Source organism: Schistocerca serialis, chromosome 10 (genome assembly GCF_023864345.2).
Source record: "Schistocerca serialis cubense isolate TAMUIC-IGC-003099 chromosome 10, iqSchSeri2.2, whole genome shotgun sequence".
Lineage (NCBI taxonomy): Eukaryota > Metazoa > Arthropoda > Insecta > Orthoptera > Acrididae > Schistocerca > Schistocerca serialis.
The window spans coordinates 136227766-136253091 of NC_064647.1; the positions used below are offsets into that span (position 1 = coordinate 136227766).

The 25326-nt window shown below is 40.1% G+C and overlaps 1 protein-coding gene across 4 annotated transcripts in view; it reads left to right on the plus strand.

Moving 5' to 3' along the window:
* Window positions 1-5999: 5999 nt before the first annotated feature.
* LOC126425061 (zinc finger protein 189-like) overlaps window positions 6000-25326 on the plus strand; it is a 41633-nt gene continuing 22306 nt past the window's right edge. Inside the window, exons 1-4 of one of the 4 annotated variants that reach the window (XM_050087972.1) lie at window positions 6000-6133; window positions 10422-10502; window positions 13861-13935; window positions 20532-20594. In XM_050087972.1, coding sequence (XP_049943929.1) covers window positions 6116-6133; window positions 10422-10502; window positions 13861-13935; window positions 20532-20594 — 237 coding nt within the window. In that variant the 5' untranslated portion in view covers window positions 6000-6115. Of the gene's footprint in view, window positions 6134-6261; window positions 6383-6415; window positions 6474-10421; window positions 10503-13860; window positions 13936-20531; window positions 20595-25326 lie in introns of those variants that run through there. The other 3 variants (XM_050087969.1, XM_050087970.1, XM_050087971.1) reach the window with 3 other exon arrangements.

Consider the following 25326-nt stretch of genomic DNA (forward strand, 5'->3'; position numbering starts at 1 on the left):
TTCGTTGAATTTGTTCTGGGCGGACGTGCGATGACACCCGTTTAGTTTGTTCGTTGATCCGTTCGCTCAGTATCTTTTATTAGGAAGGGTTGCTAACGCTCTGATCGAACACGCTTTTTTTTATTATTAATTCTTTGTTGATCTCATTTTGCTCTATTTTGTTCGTTATATATGACCGGGGCGGACGTCTCATGACAGCCGTCCAGGTTGTGCGTTGAACCGTTCACTCAGTTTTTGTATTACAGAGTGTAGCTAAACCCACTGACCGAACACGCTGAGCTACCGTGCCGGCACCACTGGGCTACAGCCGCTCCATGGTTAAAATGGCCACGCACAGATGTATATTTGACGACCGAAATTATGTTGCGATTTTCTCAGTAACGCTTGAGAAGTACGCGCTACTGCTTACACATTTTGTTGTCCTCACGGGGTACTACGAGTGTACGAAGTTTGCAATAAATTCGCGTTCCAAACGTCGTGGCCTCCCCTTGTGAGCATACTGCTTCTAAAACCATCCATAATCGCGAAACTGTTGCTGGTACAGGATTTTGTACAGAACTGATCTCTCGATAATGTCCCATAAATGTTCAAAGGCGGGGGGGGGGGGGGGGGGCAACTCATTCACTAGAACTGTCTGAAATGTTCTTCAAACCAGTCGCGAAATTTGTGGTCCACTGAGATGCCAAATTGTCATCCATAAAAATTCCACTGTTGTTTGGAAACATGAAGTCCATGAATGGCTGCAAATGGTCTCCAAGTAGCCGAACATAACCATTTACAGTCGATGATCGGTACACTTGGACCAGATGACAAAGTCCGTTAAATGTATGTCGCGGTTCGCGCGGCTCCCGTCGTCGGAGGTTCGAGTCCTCCCTCGGGCATGGGTGTGTGTGTTGCCCTTAGCGTAAGTTAGTTTAAGTAGTGCGTAAGCCTAGGGACCAATGACCTCAGCAGTTTGGTCCCATAGTCCTTACCATAAATCTCCAATTTTCTCCGTTACATGTAAACACGGCCCACACCATTACGGAGTCACGACCAGCTTGCGCAGCATCTTGATGACAACTTGGGCTTCGTAGGATCTACGCCTCACTCGAACCCTACCATCAGGTCTTACCGACTGAAATCGGGACTCATCTGACAAGGCCACGATTTTTCAGTTTTCGGGGATCCAACCGATATGGTCAGGAGCCCAGGAGAGACGCTGCGGGCGTCGCCCATTAGCGCCAGACATCGCCGCACTATCCCAACGGATAATACGTTCCTCGCACATCCCACATTGACTTCTACGGTTATTTTACGCAGTGTTGCTTGTGTGTTAACACTAACAACTCTGCGCAAACGCCGCTGCTCTCAATCATTAAGTGAAAGCTGTCCGTCACTGCGTCGTCCGTGATGAGAGGTAACGCCTGAAATTTGGCATTCTCGGCACACTCTTGACACTGAGGATCTCGGAAGATTCAGTTCTCTAACGAATTCAGAAATGGAATTTCCCAACTACAATTCTGCGTTCAATGTCTCCTAATTCCCTTAGTGCTGTCATAAACACATTGGTCACCTTTTCACATGAATTACCTGAGTAAAAATTCTCCAGCGCACTGCCCTTTTATACCTTGTGTACACGATGCTACTGACCTCTGCACATTTGCCAATCGCTGTCCCATTACTCTTATCACCTCAGTGTGGGGGTCAGCTTTGTTCTTTTATTGTAAAACCAAAGTAACTTTTCTGCTTCAGATATCTGCCCTTGCATGTGGAAAACACTCAATGGAGAAAATATCCAAGTCGCCATGGAACATTTATAATTTGCCACAGTAAAAAAGTGCAATAATAAAATAAAGATTAAGAAAACAAAGCAAGAAATCAATTACGAGGGTCATTGAATAATTAAACGGAAAAATTAGTCTGGGGGGAAAAACGGTTAGTAGGGCAAGTTTGGTCCTTCTATGGCTTTCAGTTGGCATCACTGGGATGAGCTCTGATCAGCCGATGTATAAACAGTGTTTTGTTTATAACCTCAAAAATACATTTCAAGATGGCTAGTCCACATTAGTTGAACAACATTCTGTTATTCGTTTTTTACTTGCTGATGGCAAGAAACCAGTGAATATATACTGTAGAATATCTAAAGTTTATAGTGAAGGTTGTATGAGTCGTTCAAATTTTTACGAGTGGGTAGAGTAGTTCAAAAATGGTCGCGACATAGTGACTGTCCACACTGTTCTGGCTGACGAGTTGCAGTTTCAACCCCCTCACTTCAAAGTCCAACTGATGACATTATTCGTGCCGACTGCCGTATTGCTGTGGAAATGATAGTTAATAAGGTTCAAGTTAGTGCTGGTGCAGTACACATTATCTGTAACAAGCTGGAGTACCACAAAACATGTGCAACATGGGTCCCAAAGGAATTGACGCGGCTACTCAAGGAAACAAGGTTGAGAGTGTGCACAGAGCTAAAGGAACGTTATGAAAGAAAAGGTGAGCACTTTCCCAACAAAATTCTAACTTGTGACGAGACTTAGGTTCACTATTATGAGCCAGAATCAAAAAGAAAAAGCATGGAGTGGAAGCACACCAACCCACCTGTCAAGAAAAAATTCAAAACCCAAGCATCAGCAGGAAAAGTCATGTTGACAGCGTTTTGGGATGTTGAAGGTTCAGTTTTTTATGATGATCTCGAAGAGCAGCTTGCAATGTATAGCCGATACTACTCGTATTTGCTTTTAAACAAGGCGAAGCCAGCCATGAGAGAGAGACGTCGTGGATCTCAGAGGAGAGGTGTGATTCTCCAGCAAGATAACACATGTCTTCATATTGCTCAACAACCCGTGAAACCATCGACAAAATGGGCTGGGAAGTACTGCCTCATACCCTTACAGTCCTGATTTAGCACCTAGTGATTTCCATATGTTTGGTGCACTGAAGGAGGCATTACGTGGGAAGAGGTTCCAGGACAACGAAGACGTGAAACAGTTTGTGGGAAATTGGTTCAAACATCAAGATAAATAGTTCTTCGCAGCCGGAATAAAGAAGCTTGCAGCCCGTTGGAACAAGTGCATAAATGTTCAAGGGGATTATGTTGAAAAGTAGAGTAAGTATTGTTTTGTAAAAATAAACGCATATTTCTCCAGACCAATTTGTCTCTTTAATTATCGAATGACCCTCGTAATGTAAAAGGAGTGAGTGCGGCAGAAGCGGATAAAATTCCGGTGTTAGCAGAGGACGATACTGTCGATCTTTTCTTCCGGAGAAACCTTGTCATGACGTGACGTGACGGTCCGTTGACGGTCTTTGTGAATGCCGCCATTTAAAGCACGTTGTGAGATGCTTTGATGTGACCTGACCTCATGTGACACGATGGCTACTGTGAATAGGCCTTAACTTGTTTTAGATTAATTTTTTTCGTTAGGATATTACTTCAGCATCCTTCGGAATAAATTAACGTTATTACCATCTGGAAAGTTCCTAAAGTCGAATGTCAAATGAATGTCAATGTCAACTCTCTAAACTCTATTGTGGTAATAACTGTAACTGTAACCTCGGACACTCGAATAAATAAAACTACAAAAAAAAAAGCTCGGATGCATCTGACAAGGGAACCTCCCCATCGCACCCCCCTCAGATTTGGTTATAAGTTGGCACAGTGGATAGGCCTTGAAAAACTGAACACAGATCAATCGAGAAAACAGGAAGAAGTTGTGTGGAACTATGAAAAGCAAAATATACATACTTAGTAGGGCGTGGCAAGATAGGCAACTTCAACGAGAGTATGTGCTCAGGAGAGCCGTGGTCCCGTGGTTAGCGTCAGCTGCTGCGGAGCGAGAGGTCCTTGGTTCAAGTCTTCCCTTGAGTGAAAAGTTTATTTTTTATTTTCGGACAATTATTATCTGACAAAGTCTTATTTTTTCATCACTTTTTGGGAGTGATTATCACATACACAAGAAAACCTAAATCAGGCAAGGTAGAAGAATCTTTTTACCCATTCGCCAAGTGTGCAAGCTAGGTGGGTCGACAACATATGCCTGTCATGTGATGCACATGCTGTCACCTGTGTCGTATAGAATATATCAGACGTGTTTTCCTGTGGAGGAATCGGTTGACCTATGACCTTGCGATCAAATGTTTTCGGTTCCCATTGGAGAGGCATCTCCTTTCGTCTGCTAATCGCACGGTTTTGCGGTGCGGTCGCAAAACACAGACACTAAACTTATGACAGTGAACAGAGACGTCAATGAACGAACGGACAGATCATAACTTCGCGAAAATAAAAAAATTAAAATATTCATTTGAGGGAAGACTTGAACCAATGACCCCTCCTTCCGCAGCTGCTCACTCTAACCACGGGACCACGGCGCCCCCGCGCTCAGATGGTCCTCGATGTTGCATATCTTGCACATGGACTACTCAGTTTGTATATTTTGCTTATTTTTTTCATAGTTCCACACAACTTCTTCCTGTTTTCTCGATTGATCTGTGTTCAGTTTTTCAAGGGCTATCCACTGTGCCAAGTTATAACTAAATCTGTGGGGGGTGCGATGGGGAGGTTCCCTTGTGAGCAATCATTCACATCGTTCTTTTGTTCTTTGGGTCACGCGAAGTTTGTTTGAGACAGCCAAAGCGTAATTTCCAAGTATGATTGTCTACCGCACGGGCACTTAACGATATATATCGAGCGTGCAATCCTGTATCGACCACACGACCCTAACTCTAGTGGCACGAGTTATGGATACTGCTCACAGCATTCACTAGAACAATGACAAATGACGAACGTTTACTCAGTTAAAGTTAATTAAAAAAGAAACTAGCAATTCTACTTACTGTGCTCGTCAGCCACACCGTCTTCATGCACTATTTCTCACGTTGTGTAAGCTGCCGGCAACAGTTCCTTTTTTCCCCATAACCCAGGTACACTCTTGCCAACTTCTTCCCTTGTTCCTAGACGCCCTTCTCTTATAATAGACGATTTGACAGAATTCCACAAGCGTTCGATGATCTGTGTGTGAACAGATGGTTCTTTCGATGACACAAAGTGACAGAGTGATTCACAAATTCGTGTTGAAGTCTTTCTTTCCTTGAATTGTATGACTTAAAGCTGTCTCTTATCACTTTCGTGCCTGGCAGTAGAAAGTTCTTTATGAGAGAGATCAAACTTTTCTTCCCCCTTAAAGAAACTCGAACTATAAAGCACTTGCGGGATTCTCTTTCATTGCTGTCAAATATCCATATTTGTTCATCTTCGTTTTTCATCGGTCGTCCTCCCTGGTACTACCGAGTAGCTATTTGCGATTCGTTTATTTCGACAACTTCGTTTTGTCTACCGATTGGTACACTATCGTTCGTGACTATAACGGAACAGACTTCTGGGTAGCAGCCGTAGTAGTCTCACACGGTGTTCATACACAATGGTGTTTCAAAAGTTGTGTTCTTATCTTCAGGAAAACATAGTGATGCTATTCTCAGTGGATAACTTGGAACTGTCAAGCCATGTGTTCTTTCTTAGAAATGTTCACTTATGACACTGGGCGCAGTACAATTACAAAGGAAAATCAGCGTCCTCACCGTTCTTGCGAACTTTCACGGAGCTGGGTCCATGACATTCTACACAATTCCTGCTTTCCTCATTTGGAAACAATCCGAAGTCCCAACAAAATTTAAATAACTTTCCACCTTACATATCCGAGGTATTAGATTTCGCCATGTGGGATTATCAGCACTCGAAACAGCAACGCTTTCACTCATTGCTATTCACAACCGAAAACGATAAACTATGTTTCTCCGGCAACGCACTAAACCATCAATCGTAATTAGCGCCACTGGCGACATGTAGTGCATATTCGATATATATCGTTGTAGGCCCGCGGGTTTGATAGACAATCATTCTTGGCAATTACCAGCCAGATTCGATAGTCGATATTTGGATATTTCGCAACTCACAGGGAATGTTTTTGTCGACATTGTTGTTGTTGACATTAGTGGTGACGTAAATACACATTTGCGTTTTAAGCGTTTAAGTAGTAAAGAGAAAGAGTTGGTCCCTTGCATGAATCTGTTTTCCTATTGTTTGATGTGAAAGTTTGTCAGAATGCCATAAAAGGGCTCAGTATTAATTCCTCCAGTGATGGATACTATAAACCAGGTATCGTGTATTTCTTTTAACGTTTCCTTGACATTGAGGAATCTTTTTGTACTGATAATCACACTTTTTTCCCCTCCTAAGAGAACATCGTAACTCGAACCCATAGTGTTCGATAGTAAAAGTGATATCTGATATGCAAGTACTTTGGTACGAGGAATCAAGTGGTACCTTCGAAGACGCCTAACCATGTTAAAATAAAAAAAAAAAAAAGCCGTATCAGACGTTGTGCTATGTCTTAGGTGTACTACGGTATATCTTTTTTGTTTGATTAATTAGATATTGATTCCGTGTTACCGTCCATGTTCGTTATTACATATGACTTTTTGTCTCATGATCTTGTGTAAGTTCATGTGTAGACTACCACGTTAGGATCAATAATGCCTTCATTAACTTTTATCGTTAACACAGTTATGTAAGTTAAGAAGTCACTAAACAGGTAGGCTTTATTGTGTAGTCTCCGGACGTAGTTACTGAAACATTTATTCTGCAAGTGTCGCTTTGCGCTTTCTTACATCGTTTTCGGGATTTGAATTAGTGTTTGTTGACATGAATATTCCATATAAACACCGCTGTGTTAAACTGCTGTGAAGTAATCAGTGTTATGATGTTGTATTACTTTCTGTTATAACAAGTAAGTGTGTACAACTCCATGATAAATGCAGGGGAATTTACTACATTTATACTTCTTGCATGATTTTAAGTTTTTATGTATCAGTAGAATCCTATCTACAACGGTTTACGTGGCAATTGCCTTTCTAAAAGCTGTTGCAGTAGCTATTGTTTAGTTGCACTTTATACACATTGATATGATTTATTAATCACTTGGGTCAAAATATTTTAGTGCTGCATTATGAAGCCCATGTATCTTTTTTATTCTTATTGCTGGATAGAGAGCTATAGACTCTTAGTATGCATTAAAAATTCAAATGGATGGGGGAGAGTGAAATAAACCAAAACTCCAGTATTACCACTTAAGTACTTCTGTTGAAATTGAGTATCCATTGCTCACTTCAAGTTGGCACAGAGAGATGAACTTCAAAGTCAGATTAACAGTATTTGCTATGTGTATGCTAGCTGGTTTGGTAATGAAAATACCAAAAACGTTTTCTGCTATTTGTAATTTGATTCACTGAAATTCTGTGGAATAATATTTTAGGACAGTTATGCACCATGCATTTATTGAGTAAATGTGTACCATAAAGATAATATGTGACGTGCATAAGGTGCATCCATCTTTTGACCGCTTCCCTATCTACATATGTATGTTTTGTAGTAACATTATGAAGGAACATGTCAGTGATGAAGTAAATTTTTATTGTGATTCCTCAAAACATTTACAGCTTTTAATCACCTCTGTGTACCATTTTTACCTCTGCAAAGTAGAGACATAAGCCTCATTTATCTTGTGAATGACCTCCATGAGGTGGAGTCAGTGCTTAAAGTGGAAATTCCTCTCTCCAGCTCAAACAAGGGTGGAGAAAAATTATGTACACTATATTTAAATCTCCTTTTGACAGCACTTCAAAGAGGAAAACATGCAAATAACTGTAGCTTATCATATTTTCTCTTAAATGAAGGCTGTCATTCAGTACTACATGACATAATCAGCCAGTTATTGAACTAATGATCAAATAAAATGAAAGATAAAGTTGAGCCCATCCACATCCATACTAACATGGTCACCATCCAAAAGTTCTGTGGTTTTACTGTCACCTCTGTCATGCAGAGGGATAGTAAGAAACTATGGAAGTTAACAGGATAAGGCTATATGATTTTGTCAAATTATATTGGGTCAAGCACCCATTAACATAACCACCACACCACCCTACACACACACACACACACACACACACACACACACACACGCTCTCTCTCTCTCTCTCTCTCTCTCTCTCTCTCTCTCTCTCTCTCTCTCCTGACTGATTTGATACAGCCTATCGTAATTTCATGATTTACTCTCCTATTCATCTCATAGTAGCACTTCCATTTTACGTGCTCAATTATTTGTTGGATGTGTTCCAATCTCTGTTTTCCCTTGCAGTTCTTGTGCTCTATGGCACCCTGTTGTACTAAGGACCTTATTCCCTAATGTTTTAACATATGTCGTATCATACTGTTTCTTCCCCTATTCACCATTTTCACTTATGTTCCTTTCTTTGTTAATTCTTCTAAGAGCCTCCTCACTTGTGGTCTTATGGGTCCACTTAATTTTCAGTATTCTTCTGTAACACTACACCTTAAATGTTTCGATTGTCTTCTTTTCTGGTTTTCCCACATTCAACGAATCATTTCCATAGTATGCTGTGCTCTCCGCACATACCTACATTCCCAAAAAAAATTTCCTCAAATTAAGACCTGTGTTTAATATTAGCAGATTTATTTGAGAGAGGAATATTCACTTTATGATGCTACTTAGCTTCTTATATCATCTTTACTTCACCCTTCTTCATTATTTTGCTTCCAAAGTAGCTCAGTCCTGTACTTCATTCATTATGTTGATCCCAGTTTTGTTATTAAGTTTATGGCTAATCTTAGTTCTGCTAGTTGTCATTACTTATGTCTTTGTTTGGTTTACTCCCTGTCTTTGTCTGCTCCATCCAGTTCATCCTCATTTTTACTGAGGTAAGCAATGTCATCAGTGAATTATCTTCATATCCCCATGAATTTTTGTACCACTCTTAAACCTTTCTTTTATTTCTGTCATTGCTTCTTCAGTCTACAGGTTGCAGCAAGAGAGAAAGACTGCATCCCTGCCTTACACCCTGTTCTTAATCTGATCGCTTCTCTCTTTGTCTTCTCTCTTGTTCCTTATGTGCTACCCATCGTTCCATATAAAGCTTCTACTTATTTTTCTGAGAATTTTGTACATTTTGCAACATTTTACTTTGTCAGATGCTTTTATTAGGTCAATAAATCCTAACAAGGTATCATTATTTTTCTCAAATCTTGCCTCTCTCATGCAGCACAGTGTCAGAACTGCCTCACTTTTGCCTACATCTTTTCTAAATCCAAACTTGATGTCATCAAACAAGCCCTCAGTTTTACATTCAGTTTTTCTGTATATTATTTTTGTTGGCAGCTTGGATGCATGAACTGTTAAGTGAATTGTGCAGTATTTCTTGCACTTATGTCACTGCTGTCTTTGGAGTTGTGTAGATATTATTCTTCTAACATCCAATGTATGCGCCAAGGGAGGTGACACCGTGGTTAGGATACTGGACTCACATTCAGGTCCAAACCCACGTCCGGCCATCCTGATTTAGGTTTTCCATGATTTCTGCAAATTGCTTCAGCCAAAGGCTGCGATGGGGGCGGAGGGAGGATTTCCCACCCCACCATTGCACACAATTCTTGATGATGGCTGTAGCATTATCATGGGGCATGATTTTGTTATCCAGCAGTGCCAGGCATTTTCACCAAAGTGAACATCAGAGATGGTACAAGAGGAAGTTAACAGTATTGGGCATTGACAATGTGGCCATCCCTAAACATTCCAGAATACTGTGGCTGTAACAAGTGTAAATGAGCATGAGCTGCCTGGTCGATGGAGTCTGTCACACTTTTTTGTTGTCATGGTGGACCTGAATAACACCATTCTGGTGACTGGATATTCAGTGTTGCTTCATATGCTTATTCCCCAGGTTTCATCAATTGCAATAATCTGATTGAGCATGTTATTCCTTTCCCACTTGGATCGCTTCTGATGGTTATGGCTGATCTTGTGTTGTGTCCACTTCAGCACACGTGGTGAGGAACCCATTTTGAACAATTCTTGTGCTCCTTCAGCTCTTGCTGTTATAATTTCTGTGACCTGAGACAAACAGATGTGTGGGAGAGTCTCGTCTGTACCACATAGTGAAATATTGGTTCTGGGTGATACAGCTGCTTTCTGTTGGTCATTTTTCATCACTGAGTTGACCACAATGCAGCAAATCACTAGGTCAGCCTATCTGCTGCTACAATATGCGATAGTTGAGAGTATCTGTATTGTGAATACAGTGGTGCCAACAACTGCCAGTTCCCCATTTGACTGTCACACTGGCAGCCACTACGAGGCCCAACAGCATTCCAGTCATGTGTCACAGTGTTGTATTCCATTTACCCCCCCCCCCCCCCCCCCCCCATCTCTCTCTCTCACTCTCTCTCTCTCTCTCTCTCTCTCTCTCTCTCTCTCTCTCTGCGAGAAAGCATCTGACCCTAATCCAGTTGATTTACTGAGAAAGGATGTTCATGCTTATGAAACATTTACATTGTTTTTCATGTTGCAATGAGAATTTTGTTCTTTCAGGATTTTGGGAGCTCAGAGCAGTGTACCAGCAGCCGCACTGAAGTTGAAGAAAAAAAAATGCTGCGCATTAATGGATGTGAGGTAAGTTCAGTTGCTACATGATTTATGATATTTGGTATAATATTGGTACAAATAGTGTAACTGTCGAGAACAAAAAAAATCTTGTGACCTCACACACACACACACACACACACACACACACACACACACACACACACACACACACACACAACACACACTTACATGAGATTGTTAACAGTTAATTTGCAAGGAGACAGTCCACAATATTACAGTACCAGTGACAGACATGCTTCCAAGAAGAGAAAATACTATTAAAACTATTCCTAGCTTTCAGAACTTTTAGTTCTCTAGGGTGGGACATATTTTATTAATAATACTCCATCTTAAGTTATAATATTTTTATCTTCTTATTACTGTCCAACAAACTTTAGAGCTATAGCTCCATTGTCAAATACTTTATAGACGTAATTGGTGTTACACCTGCTTCCATTTTCACCAACGTTTCATCCCATAATATTCTTCTTCTATGTTGGTGAAAAACTTCTGCATTTGCACTTTCACTGTTGCAGAAGATAAATGTTATGTAGCCAAAGATAGGTTGAAAACTTCCAGATTTGTACTTTCGGCATTGCTGAAGTCGAACTATATGTCGTCAAATGCAGGTGAAAAACTGAAGCAGATGTAACTCTCATTATGTCTGTGTAGTCCTTGGAAATGGAGTTGTAGCTGTAAGACATATTGGACAGTACTTGGAAAATAAAGACATTGCGGCTGAAGACGAAATATTACTAAGAAAATATATTTCTAATCTAGAAATTTGTCCCATGCAGACCACAACTTAATAATAATGTTGTTAGTTCCCTCTTCAGTGAGTTCTAAGATGAGATCATTCTTATTCTTTATCGTCTTTATATCTTCCTTGAAGAAGAATAAGTTCTACGAATAATAATTCAAAAAATATCACTAAGAAAATGGGATAATTATTGTATGATATTTGTTAACAATTCACCACTTTTGTTTGGTAATCAGAAAGACATGCAGAGCATTCTGAGCTATGAGAGGCAATTACAAAGCTTTAATAATCACTATAAAAATATAAAGTTACATAATTTTTTTGTTTGTTAACAAGAACAGTCCTGCAGTCCTAGTACATGTTGAAATCCCCACAGAACAGTAAATGAATTACTGCATGATACTCCAACGTAACCATGGGCTGTGCCATTTTGTTTTGGCTCCTGTACAACGGTGCATGAATTTCCGAGTATACCAGAACTACAGATACGTACCTGTGTTCAAACAAAACATTTGATATGTAACTATTTTTTCAAGGTGATAATTAAAACTACATGAATGTTTGATTGTGGTTAAGTTGCTAGGAAATAACAAGTAGGAAACTTGTTGAAATATTACTCTGAAATGAAGACATTACTGGACTAATTTGCCGAGAAGAATTTATCAGCACTATTCGCCAAGAAATCGTGCATTCCCAAACAAATATTAATTATGTAACTTTATTTTTTCTGCTGGTAATTAAAACTTTGTAACTATTTCTAGCTTTTATAACAATAAACAGTCAATTTTTGATAATATAATGTAATTGGATAGATAAAATATCTAAAGGAGGTTATTGTTAGGCAAGCTTTTACAGCTAATGTCTCCTCTTCCGGCAGGAAAGTTGAAGGGTAAAGAAGAGGGGTGAAAGAAAAGGACTGGAGAGGCCTAGGAAGAAGGGGTAGATTTTGGAAAAGTCACCCCAGAACCATGGGCAGGGGAGACTTACTGGACAGGATGAGAAGGAAAGATTGATTGTTGGGGACTCTACTCGATGAGATTTCAACCCTTCTGCCTGAAGAAGGAGGCACTGGCCCCGAAAGTGTGCCTAGTTATAACCTTTTTTTTATGTTGTTATAAGTTGGAAAAGAGAGGCAGGTCACTCAGACCCTGGAAAGAGAGGGGCCCATTAGTTGTGAGGACTAGGAGAGGTGACGATTTGTGCTCATGGCATTTGCTGTCTTATTTAATTAGAGCTTCATCCATGTTAATAGAAATCTAGTGCTAGAAAGCAATCTAAGACAAGGTAGTGCTCTGTCTCTTTATTGCCTCTACCTCTCCAACGAATAAACGGTAAATACTGCAGATAATAATTTTAAAGAAGAATTAAGAAAATGCCTTCCATTGTTATTGTTTCTGTTGTCTTCAGTCTGAAGACTCAGTTGATGCAGCTCTCAAGGCTAGTATGTCCTGCGCCAAGTCCCTTTATCTCTACATAACTACAGCAACCTACGTCCATCGTGATTTAATTGGTTGCATAATATCTGTTAGTAATTCAGAACAATTAGTTGACAGCCAGTAAGACGCACATAGTATTCTGGCCTACATCTTAATTCACGAGAAAGATTTTAAGTAACATTTAAAAAGCAGAAATTAAAATTGTCAACAGATCAGATGGATAGTATCATCCAGCCTCGGAACTTAATGAATGTTTTAGCTGGACTCTCTAAGTTAATGCCTATTGAAATGTATGTTACTAAAATAATGACTTCAAACTGTGTTCCCACCTACAGTGAACTATGCACAATGGGACACGGTTGTGGTAAACGCGCAAATTGGCCTCCGTTCATATCCATACGCTCTTCGATGTATTTACATGACTTTGGCACACTGTCTCAAAGGTTCATGATTAATTGATGTATCTCTTATCATAGAACATCACAGAGTTGATGCTGTGCAAACAAATTAATTAGTGTAGCTCACAGATGTTAAGGAAAAAGAAAATGATAAATAAATAAATAAATAAAAGTAAAACCAAATTTGTTTTTGTAGTCCATTCTGGGAATCTTCACATTCAAATCATGCATGATGTGTCTTCCCATTCATTCCCATTTTTTAAAGCATTTAGTCCTTGATCCTGGGAGCCCTTTCTTAAGATTCAAATCTTCTGGTACATGTAAAACAACACATTTAAAGCAGTATCTCTTAATACTCTGTAGACTGTACCCTGCTTGAAAGGTCCGTGCATAGTAATTGCCAAAATGTGTTAATGCTGTCCTGACTGAAAATTGTTGGACATATATGCTGCTCTACATTGTTGTTTCTGTGCTTTCGCCTGTTACATGTCATCATCTCAGTAGTATAAATGTTTGCAGCCAAATAGCTGAGCTGTTCTAGCAGCAGGCTTACCCTATAAAGGATGGCACTAGGGTTTTTTATTATTATTATTTTAAAATAATAAACCCTCACTTATCGTACCCTTCCCACCATCACTCCTCCATCCCTCCATATCATCTCTTTTACCCATTTGTCTTCACTTCTTCCTCTGCTTGGGATTACTGCTCATCCTTTTTTTAGTATTTCTTTATTTGAATACAGATCAACTTGCTCAGACTTGATATTTATTCAGTGTGCTGCAACTTTTCAGGTGATGGAATGTGTAAGCTGTATTAAGCAAGAAGAGGATGATGGAACTCTTAGGCCATTTTATACTGACCAACAGGTAAGGCAGAGAATGACGAAAGAGTCTGTACAGATGTACTGTGTTGTGGCAGATGAATGGCATATCTTGCACAATATTGCAGCAATGTACTATGTTTATAGCACTGTGTGTGGATGTCCTACAGAACATACAGCTGCAGGATGAGAACTCATTTCAAAGCACTTTTATGAATTTGTTATTTTGACAGTTACATATAATGACAGCATGGTGCCCTGACAAAATGATAGAGACCTTGAAGATTCCATTTGAGAGACCAGTCAAGAAATATTGAGGTAAATGTTACGTGAAGAGAGTCTGCAAATGTTTGTCAGAATGCAAACAGTAGATGCCAGAAAATGTTTTATATGTCTACGTTACACCATTCTCATGCTGTCTCCTGTAGATCTAAGAGTCCCCCAAGAAAAAGACACTATTATATTTCCTTTATTTCAGTCTGTGGTCACAAAAAATTTGTCCTTTACTATCGATTTCAGTCAATGGCAACCATCTTCAGATCTGTTCAAAACATATCCTGATAAAATAAAGCCAGGGTCATATCATCAAGAGATACAAATAAAATCAGCCAGGCATTATTAAGTACAACTGAAAATATGGTGCAAACTAGGTCACAGTGTTGGCCTAGCAATCGTGTGAATTGTTACTACTATTCATAACACACTCAGCACTATGACCTAGTTCTTATCATATTTTTCATTGTGCTTGATGAGGCCTGGCTGATTTTGTTTATATGTCTTGACGATTCCACCCTGGATTTATTACATATTATGTTTCAAGCAGATCTGAAGATGGTTAGCAGTCACTGAAATTGATAATCATTTATAGCAAAACATAGAGATTATTGGATGCCTCCATCACTCTCACTTACATTAAAACTTCCTTAAAAGGAACTGTACTCCAAATAAGATACAACTTGACTGAGAGTAACGGTACATTTGCTAATCTCTGTTTTACTGTAAATTATTTGAATGTGAGTGTTATGCTTACTGCTTACCTGATTCTCGTGAGGGTTTTTGCCCATTCCATATATATAGTGTCTAAACATCATTAAAGTTACATTTGATTTCAATGGACCTCTTGTCACATTTTTTTTAAATTTTTCCTCCACTGTCTGGTTTATCTGTTCAGATGTGCCTGATGACGCAAGTTTTGGTTATGAAAATGGTTGTCCTAATAAAGAATTATTCAACAGCTGCTGCTGTTTTGTTTAACTAGAATGTGTTCTTACAGCCGTGGTTGCCCACAATATATAGTGTGTTGCTAGAAATAAATGTAATGCAGTGCACATTATTAGATAAAAAGAGCAGATATCATCTGATTATGTGGTCAGCCTTTGGAATCAGTCCCAACTTCAAGTATCTAGGAATTTTTCTTCAGTGTGATTTAAGTTTGATTAACGATATAAATGTAGTTATAAGGAAGATAGATTTTTGGGAAGAATCCAGAGAAAGTTGAATTGATGCACTAAAGCAGTTGCTTGTAAGATCCTTGTTTGGTCAATTCTTGAGCACTGTTTGTCAGTCTGATACTCTCACCAAGTTGGATGAATGCAACAGATCGAAAAGGTCCAAAGAAAAACCTGAATGCAAGAAGCAGAAATGGTTCAAAGGAAAACACTATGGTTCCCAACAGGTTCACTTCCCCAGCATGGGAGTGTCATGTAAGTGCCCAGCAGACAGCAGTTAATGGGTTTCTTTACTTGTACCAGGTACAACTGAACCTGTATGGTGATATGAATATTGGCACATCTGCTCTTATTGAGAAATTGATTATCCGTAAGTATTATGCGTTTACACTGTATTGCAGTGCATTTGGGTTTGGTGGATATGAGGAAGTCCTGTCGCAGTTAGTGTGAAGAACAAACCAGATCTTCCTATTGTGCACCACTTTTTTCAAATGAAATGTATTAAGTGATGAATCTTTACTGAGACATTTAAGTGTAGTCCTCACTAATTGTCATATATTCTGTTGTTTAGTTAGGAAGGCAGGGAATATGTAGTAGTCTCAAGAACGGTATGAGGATAGCTTTGTGAATATCATGCATTCATCAAAAGTCGAGGATGCATCACAGGTCAGTAATATGACATAAATGTATAGCCGTAAGCAGTTCGTGTCGCCAGTTCTTAGATTCAGGGTAATGATAAAATGGACATTTAATGTAAAATTCAAATATGTTTTGTAAAGTTTCCATTACTGTCACATTATCAACCTGATGATAGAATGAAGTATTTCAGGAATATGTATGCAAACGTAATTATGAATAATGTGAAGGTACATATTACAGTCACATACATGTAGGTTAGACATACTGATGGTGGACAAGCAACTAAAATGTTTTTTGGGGATCTAGGTCCAAACATAGTGGGCAAATATGGATTGGGGGTAAGAAATGAAAGAGGAAGCCGTCTGGTAGAATTTTGCACAGAGCATAAATTAATCATAGCTAACACTTGGTTCAAGAATCATGAAAGAAGGTTGTATACATGGAAGAACCCTGGAGATACTCAAAGGTTTCAGATAGATTATATAATGGTAAGACAGAGACTTAGGAACCAGGTTTTAAATTGTAAGACATTTCCGGGGGCAGATGTGGACTCTGACCACAATCTGTTGGTTATGAACTGTAGATTAAAACTGAAGAAACTGCAAAAAGGTGGGAAATTAAGGTGATGGGACCTTGATAAAATGACTAAACCAGAGGTTGTAGAGAGTTTGAGGGAGAGCATAAGGGAACAATTGACAGGAATGGGGGAAAGAAATACAGTAGAAGAAGAATGGGTAGCTCTGAGGGATGAAGTAGTGAAGGCAGCAGAGGATCAAGTAGGTAAAAAGACGAGGGCTAATAGAAATCCTTGAGTAACAGAAGAAATATTGAATTTAATTGATGAAAGGAGAAAATATAAAAATGCAGTAAATGAAGCAGGCAAAAAGGAATACAAACGTCTCAAAAATGAGATCGACAGGAAGTGCAAAATGGCTAAGCAGGGATGGCTAGAGGACAAATGTAAGGATGTAGAGGCTTATCTCACTAGGGGTAAGATACTGCCTGCAGGAAAATTAAAGAGACCTTTGGAGAAAAGAGAACCACTTGTATGAATATCAAGAGTGCAGATGGAAACCCAGTTCTAAGCAAAGAAGGGAAAGCAGAAAGGTGGAAGGAGTATGTAGAGGGTCTATACAAGGGCAATGTACTTGAGGACAAAGTTATGGAAATGGAAGAGGATGTAGATGAAGATAAAATGAGAGATACAATACTGTGTGAAGAGTTTGAAAGAGCACTGAAAGACCTGAGTCGAAACAAGGCCCTGGGAGTAGACAACATTCCATTAGAACTACTGCCGGCCTTGGGAGAGCCAGTCCTGACAAAACTCTACCATCTGGTGAGCAAGATGTATGAGAGAGGCGAAATACCCTCAGATTTCAAGAATATAATAATCCCAATCCCAAAGAAAGCAGGTATTGACAGATGTGAAAATTACCGAACTATCAGTTTAATAAGTCACAGCTGCAAAATACTAACGCAAATTCTTTACAGATGAATGGATAAACTGGTTGAAGCCGACCTCGGGGAAGATCAGTTTGGATTCCGTAGAAATGTTGGAACACGTGAGGCAATACTGACCTTACGCCTTATCTTAGAAGAAAGATTAAGGAATGACAAACCTACATTTCTAGCATTTGTAGGCTTAGAGAAAGCTTTTGACAAAGTTGACTGGAATACTCTCTTTCAAATTCTAAAGGTGGCTGGGATAAAATACAGGGAGGGAAAGGCTATTCACAATTTGTACAGAAATCAGATAGCAGTTATAAGAGTCGAGGGGCATGAAAGGGAAGCAGTGGTTGGGAAGGGAGTGAGACAGGGTTGTAGCCTGTCCTCGATGTTATTCAATCTGTATATTGAGCAAGCAGTAAAGGAAACAAAAAAAATTCGGAGTAGGTATTAACGTCCACGAAGAAGAAATAAAAACGTTGAGGTTCGCCGATGACATTGTAATTCTGTCAGAGACAGCAAAGGACGTGGAAGAGCAGTTGAACGGAATGGACAGTTTCTTGAAAGGAGGATATAAGATAAACATCAACAAAAGCAAAACGAGGATAATGGAATGTAGTCAGATTAAGTCAGGTGATGCTGAGGGAATTAGATTAGGAAATGAGACACTTAAAGTAGTAAAGGAGTTTTGCTATTAGGGGAGCAAAATAACTGATGATGATCGAAGTAGAGAGGATATAAAATGTAAACTGGCAATGGCAAGAAAAGCGTTTTTGTAAAAGAGAAATTTGTTAACTTCGAGTATAGATTTAAGTGTTAGGAAGTCGTTTCTGAAAGTATTTGTATGGAGTGTAGCCATGTATGGAAGTGAAACGTGGACGATAAATAGTTAAGACAAGAAGAGAATAGGTGCTTTCGAAATGTGGTGCTATAGAAGAATGCTGAAAATTAGATGGGTAGATCACGTAACTAATGAGGAAGTATTGAATATAATAGGGGAGAAGAGGAGTTCGTGGCACAACTTGACCAGAAGAAGGGACCAATTGGTATGGCATGTTCTGAGGCATCAAGGGATCACAAATTGGAGGGCAGCATAAAGGGTAAAAATCGTAGAGGGAGACCAAGAGATGAATACACTAAGCAGATTCAGAAGGATGTAGGTTGCAGTAAGTACTGGGAGATGAAGAAGCTTGCACAGGATAGAGTAGCATGGAGAGCTGCATCAAACCAGTGTCAGGACTGAAGACCACAACAACAACAACAGGTCCAACTGAGAATTTCCTTTTCTAATAAGTTAGGCAAATTTTCTTTATAATAATACAATTTGACTGGTATTCTATGGTGTACATATACTGGAAGAAATCCTGTGTCTGGAGTGCTTATTCCAAACCTAAGAACTCTGTAGAGTCTTCCCTTGCTGGTAGCCCATCTTCGAGTAAATGGCTCCTGATGGTTGTAGATAATGCCCTGGTTACAACATTGGTCATAAATATTCCCCTTAACTGTCAGAAATGTCTGCTCATCCAGTGTTGCAGTCTGGGTGCAAACTTGTGTGTGTCATTCAGCACTGACTATCAGATTATGTGGGACAGTCCTTCTGCATACCTTTCACTTTTTCAAATTTTCATGCTATTTACACAGGACCATTGTTTAGTTCCTCCGTCATATGAGACGTCATGTGATGATGTTCTTTAAACAAATTACCTACATCTATGATGTTATCATTGGTCAAACTTTTTGTTAGGCAACCATTGTGATCATCATCGTCCCCAGCTGTCTGGACTGCACAGAAACATTTGTGCTGCTCAAGAATAGTTTCAGATGGTGCTGAATCACTGTATGTCTGCTCCTGCTCTCTCTCTCTCTCTCTCTCTCTCTCTCTCTCTCTCTCTCTCTCTCACACACACACACACACACACACACACACACACACACAATTTCATAGGTCCACACATCTTGACAACAATAGACTAATGCCTCTCAACATGGTTATTCCAAAGGGTTCCAACTACTGTACGCAGTTTAAGAGTCATGTAATACAAAGGACTGATGGGAGGGGTATAGAAATATCAGTCCAGGAACTCATGGAACATGTTGTCTTATGTGCAGGTGAGGCATAGGATGGGAACTCTCGCCTTACTTTCCTTGACTGTCATTCATTTCCCCAGTTAATTTACAGTGGTTAGTGTGTTACCTTATACAACTATGAAGGCATTAAACTACGTGAGAACTAATCAGGGGACTGATTCTTTCCTGAACCATTCAGATTTTCTTAGTCCTTCATATCAACTCAGGTGACCACTGATATAGTTCCCTCAAGAGTGCAGTCAGTTCCTCCTCTGCCTTTGTGAACAGGTTGAACCTAAAAAAAACTAATAATACTGTGTTGTTAATGTTAATGCTAATCATGTATACATTTCCTGTAAATTAACTGTTTTCACATCACCTTAATAAAAGAATCATTCAAATGATTTATGGAACATGTAACCAACTAACTAACTAACCAGGCATTGGCTTTTACACATAACCTGGATTGTAGCTTTGTATGTGCATAAACAGAGCTGAAACGGAATATTGACAATATTTAGTTTTTCTTCTCTATTTTGTTCTAGTAAATAGTTTGTGGGGACAAGTTGATCTGTAGCATAGTCTGAGATCGAAGTTCGTTTGGAAGCTGACAATTTGATTATGAATTGGCAAAGCCAAAAAATGTAAATACACAAGCTTAGTTGTGCTCAGTCCAATTTTAATGAATTGTTATGTTTACCAATTTGGTGTTTTCATGGGTGAAAGCAGCTGAGTGTTAATAGCAGATTTAATATTTCTTTTGTCGGGAAGTTCCTCTCTACTCTTTCTTCCATTCTCAGCTACAGAATGGGTGTTTAAATTTTGTTGTAGCTGCTTGTTTTTCCATATTGTTGTTGTCTAAATTGTACCATAAAGTAGAAATATATTTGAAACCAATTTATCCAACAGCTTCAGACAGAAGATTCTCCCTGTGAGATTCAAAATTTAAATTTGTGTGTTTGGGAGACAATTTACCTCAAATACTCTTTCTACCCACATTACAGTTGCATATTGGTATAATGTGCTATGTTTCTACTTTCAGTGTACGCAGATGTTGGTAGCAATTAAGGAAGAGCCGACAGCTAATTACCTGGAAGGTTGGGAGGTGAGTGATAAACTTAGCCTTATTTGTGAAATAGAAGTGAGAGAGCCTTTCAAGAGGAGAATTTGAGTGGAGAGTGAGGAGGATGGAGGTTAAGGAGGGGAGGGGTGCTGCGGCATGGAGACTAGTGCACATCTAGTTTGAGGGGACTGCAGGTTCAAACGATGTGTTGTAAGGACAGTTCCCATGTATGTACTTCAGAGAAGCTAGTGCTGCAGAAGGGGTGACGGGAGGTCCAAATCATTTTGATTCCTTATTCCTCCACTCCCAATCCGTTCCGCCACAATGCCATTTACAACATGCAACTCCCCATGCTCCACAGTGAGGTCATCAGTACCACATTCCTAGCCCATTCCACTGCTGCCTCTCCCTCCCAGCTGTCAGCCACCCCTCCTTCCCATTTCCTACATCCTTTTCTCACCCCCTCCACCTGTCAGAACCCCCAACCCAGCCAAGCTGCAGCACCTGTACAAGGTAGGTGGCTGGGACAATATAACTGTGTGTATATAAGAATATACAGCCTACAGTTACAGGTTAACTTTATCATTTACCTGGGTTTCAACGTTAGTAATAACGTCTTCTTCAGAACATAAAATATTATTTAAATGTTTGCCTAAAACAGGCCATGCCCTAAGTCAACTTTATAAAACTTGAAGCATAACCATAAGGTTTTGTCACTTCTACTAAACCAGCTGTAGCAAATTCACTTTGAGCTCGTTGTATGGGCCTCATCGTGTGACTGCTATAAACAATATCAGTTGCTGTTGCTGCATAAAAATGTTAAAAATTATAACTCTGTGTGTGTGTGTGTGTGTGTGTGTGTGTGTGTGTGTGTGTGTGTGTGTGACGAGTTGTTACCTTCACTCCTTTCAGTATACAGCAAAATATTAGTTATTAGCCTTAATCAGACCCAAGACTGCACAGTTAACCAAGAAACAATGCACATTAAAACACGACTTCCAGGACACAGGCAGGTAGGTAGGAAACCGCAGATCAAATCCACCTTGTGGATTAATGAGGGCCAGTGTGCCGGCCAGCCTGGATGTGGTTTTTAGGTAGTTTAACACATCCAACTAGGTAAATATCAGGATTGTACCCACATTTTGCCTCAGTTACATGCTACACATTTTGAAAGCATTCTCATACTTAAACATGAGATTACTCTAGAGCCCAACAGAGGAGCTACATGAGTTCTGACCTGTGTGAGGGAGGTTTGTATCAGGAAGGAAATATTCAGCCATCAACTATCACTAACAATACCTAAACGAAAATAGTGTGCCAACCCTGTAGAGACAAGGGACAAGGTGAAGAAGAAGAAGAAGAAGAAGAAGAAGAAGAAGAAGAAGTAGTCTGTATTTACAAGATGTGTCACATGTCACATTAGAAAACTCGCTGTATTAGTTCCACACGACAACCAGAAAAACGTAGTTTATTTACAAAATGACACTTAAAAAGATACTGTATTTAATGTCACTGGCTTTCAGTTCGCTTCTGGCAGTAACAGTCAACTTCTTTCTGTTACTTTGTTTCATTCATTTTATTCCTGATGACAGTTCTGTTTCTCAAAGGGTCAGAACATCAGTATAATCAGACATATTTTGTTCTGCACACTCTAGTAACAGATCAAAGTATTTCAGTGCCACAATGTCCATAATAACGGCTACTTTGATCACCTCGTCTTCACTCTCCTCCTTTACCGAATGCCTTACGTTCACTATGTACATGTCACTTAGCTGCTCACATTTTGCTTCGTACACATCATTATTTAACCATTCACAGATGTTTTTGTCCCTCAGTTCTTTACAAATTTGTATTCTTTTTGTTTTATCTGTTCTGGCCTCAGTTCCGCCTCCTCCTCTTCCCCCTTACACCCCTCTTTCCTTTGGGTTTACGCGGTAAGAGCATCTTTGAAATGTTTGTTTCTTCAATTCATTCCATATATTCCTTCCAGTTTTGTTCATGTTCTTCTCTTTTGACTTCTACTGTAAAATATTGACTTCTTGTCTAATGTCCAACTTTGTGCAACATTTGACAGCTCATAAAAATTTCATTCTAGCTGCCTAAACAAGGCTAGCATCTTTCCTTGCTAATTTGTATCTTGAACAAAATATTCATTCTCTGTTTGATAGAATATTCAGACTTCAGTTTGTATTTTTTTATGTAAAAAGAAAGAAAGATAGAAAGAAGTCAAACTGTGCACAGGCAATGCACACGTTAGATAATCCACACGTGGATAATTGATAACTAGCAGCACATGCAAATTATCAGTCTTCTGGTAGAACATTTGTAATTGGTGTCATTATTGCATAAACTTTCTTCACAGTAAAATTTAAATGTCTAGGATTTTTTAGGTTTTGTTTGTCACATTTTTGCTTTATCGATCTATATGATTTGATTAATTTGTTACACATGAGGTATCTTTTTAAGTGTCTATTGTGTTTGTTTGCTTTGAATTCATCTTAAAAGCTGAAGATGACTGTGTTGTGACTCACCGATCATTCAAAGCGCCGCCGCGCAATTAAGCGCGTCCTCAACGTGCAGCGCTGTCTGCCAGCCATGCAGCAGCTGCGTCACCTAAGCGGCCAGCTGAGCAGCGGCCGCTAGACTGGGACTCAGTGTTCATTTGAATGCTAACATGTACACATGTCTTGCTTGTCAACTTACTCTGTGACTTATATGTGTTGTGTCGTTTTGAAATATATGTGTTAAACTTGACGTTATAACAATTGGCGACGAGGATGGGATTTTTCCTTTTCACCGTTGACCCACAGGGTTCCATGGCTACTGTCGAGCAACTATTGCAATATCTCCTTGAACAGAAAACGCTTAACAGCAGCGATTCGCATTTTCGTCGCGGCATCAAATGCGGGGCGTTTCTCGTCGTTGGCTATACCTCCTTTTCCTCCTTACGACGAGACGGCAGAAGACTGGTCTGATTATGAAAAACGTCTTCGACATCACTTCTTGGCATTTCATGTCACGGACGAACAACCATATAAGTCTCTGTTCCTTTCCTGGATTTCACCTCAAAGGTATCAGTTGTTGTCGCAATTGGCTCCTTTGAAGGATCCTGCGTCTTTGTCCTTTGCTGAAATGTGCTTACTTCTGTCTGTCTATTTTCAAAAGCAAACACATGTGGTAGCCTCTCGTGTTGCCTTTTATCATTGTCAAAAACAGCCACATCAATCCTATCGCGCTTGGGCTGCTAAACTTCACGGCCTCAGTCGAAAGTGTCAATTTGTTACTGACATTCACAAAGAATCCTATGCCGATTCCATGGTATGGGATGCTATTATCTGGTCGGTGCCCGACAAAGAAGTTCGGCAACATGCCCTTCAGTTGGCAAATCCGACTCTAGATGAAGTTCTCTCCATTGCGCAGTCTTTTGAAATTTCTCATGCCGCTGGGGCGCAAATAGAGGTGTGGGGTGATGTCGGGGAAATACAACCTCTGTGTGCTGTTGACGGCGCGTGCGGTGCGTCCCCACCGGCCGACGTGGCCGCAGTGCGCTCCCACGCCCAGCCTCGGCCTAACCATAAACAACCCGCTAAGAAACTGCAGCAAAACCCCCAGCAACTTCCTTCATGCCCGCGGTGTTTTACGAAACATTCACGCGAGGATTGTCCCCGATGTTGGGCTGTGTGTCACAATTGCAAAAAGAAAGGTCATGTGTCTTCCATTTGCAAATCCGACCGCATACATGATGTTCATGAACATGACGCTGATTCTGATTCTGTGTTGTCTGTCAATTGCAATTCTTCCCTTTCACGGAAGTTATTCCTCACTGTCCAAATCCTTGGTCGAGATGTTCGCGTGCAGGTGGATACCGGTTCTACTGCCACTATAATTGATTCTCAGACGTATCTTCAGTTGGGTTCTCCACACCTGTCACTTGGCAATTACGGACGTACAATAAACAGAAGATTTCTCTCTTGGGACAGTTTAATGCTGAGATATCTTACAAATCCGTCATTCGCACTGTTCCCATATTTGTGGTCGACCAGAGTGATGCAGAGAATCTTTTTGGTTTCGATGCCTTTCGTGTTTTTGGGTTCTCCATAGATGACTCTGTCAATATCGTCTCTGATGCTATTCCTTATGCCCAATTGGATTCCTTGTCGACGACATTTTCGTCCCTTTTTTCTCCTGGGTTAGGCCGTGCAAACGACTTTGAAGCTCATATCACGCTCAAACCCACTGCTTGGCCTAAGTTTTTTCGGGCTCGGCCCATTCCTGTGGCCGTTCGTGATCGGGTAAAACGGGAGCTGGATCGTCTCACTACTTCAGGGGTCTTGCTTCTTGTCACTTCCAGTGAGTGGTCCTCTCCTGTCGTCGTTGTTGCTAAGCCAAATGGTGATATTCATCTCTGTGGCGATTTCAAAGCCACTGTAAATGCTCAATGCCTCATCGACACTTACCGTATGCCCCCTCCTGAAGAATTGTTCACTAAACTTGCTGGAGGCCAGTATTTTTCTAAAACTGACTTGTCAGAAGCTTATCATCAACTTCCTCTCAACGCTGCTTCCCAGCAGTTCCTGGTCCTTAACATGCCTTTCGGCCTCTATCAATACCAACGCTTGCATTCGGGGTTGCTAGCGCCCCTGCTCTCTTTCAGCGGTTCTTGGAACGATTATTGCTCCCTGTCCCTGGGTGTATCAATTACATGGACGATATTGTTGTCACTGGCTCCACCACTGAAGAACATATTCAAAATCTCCGCACACTTTTTCATGTC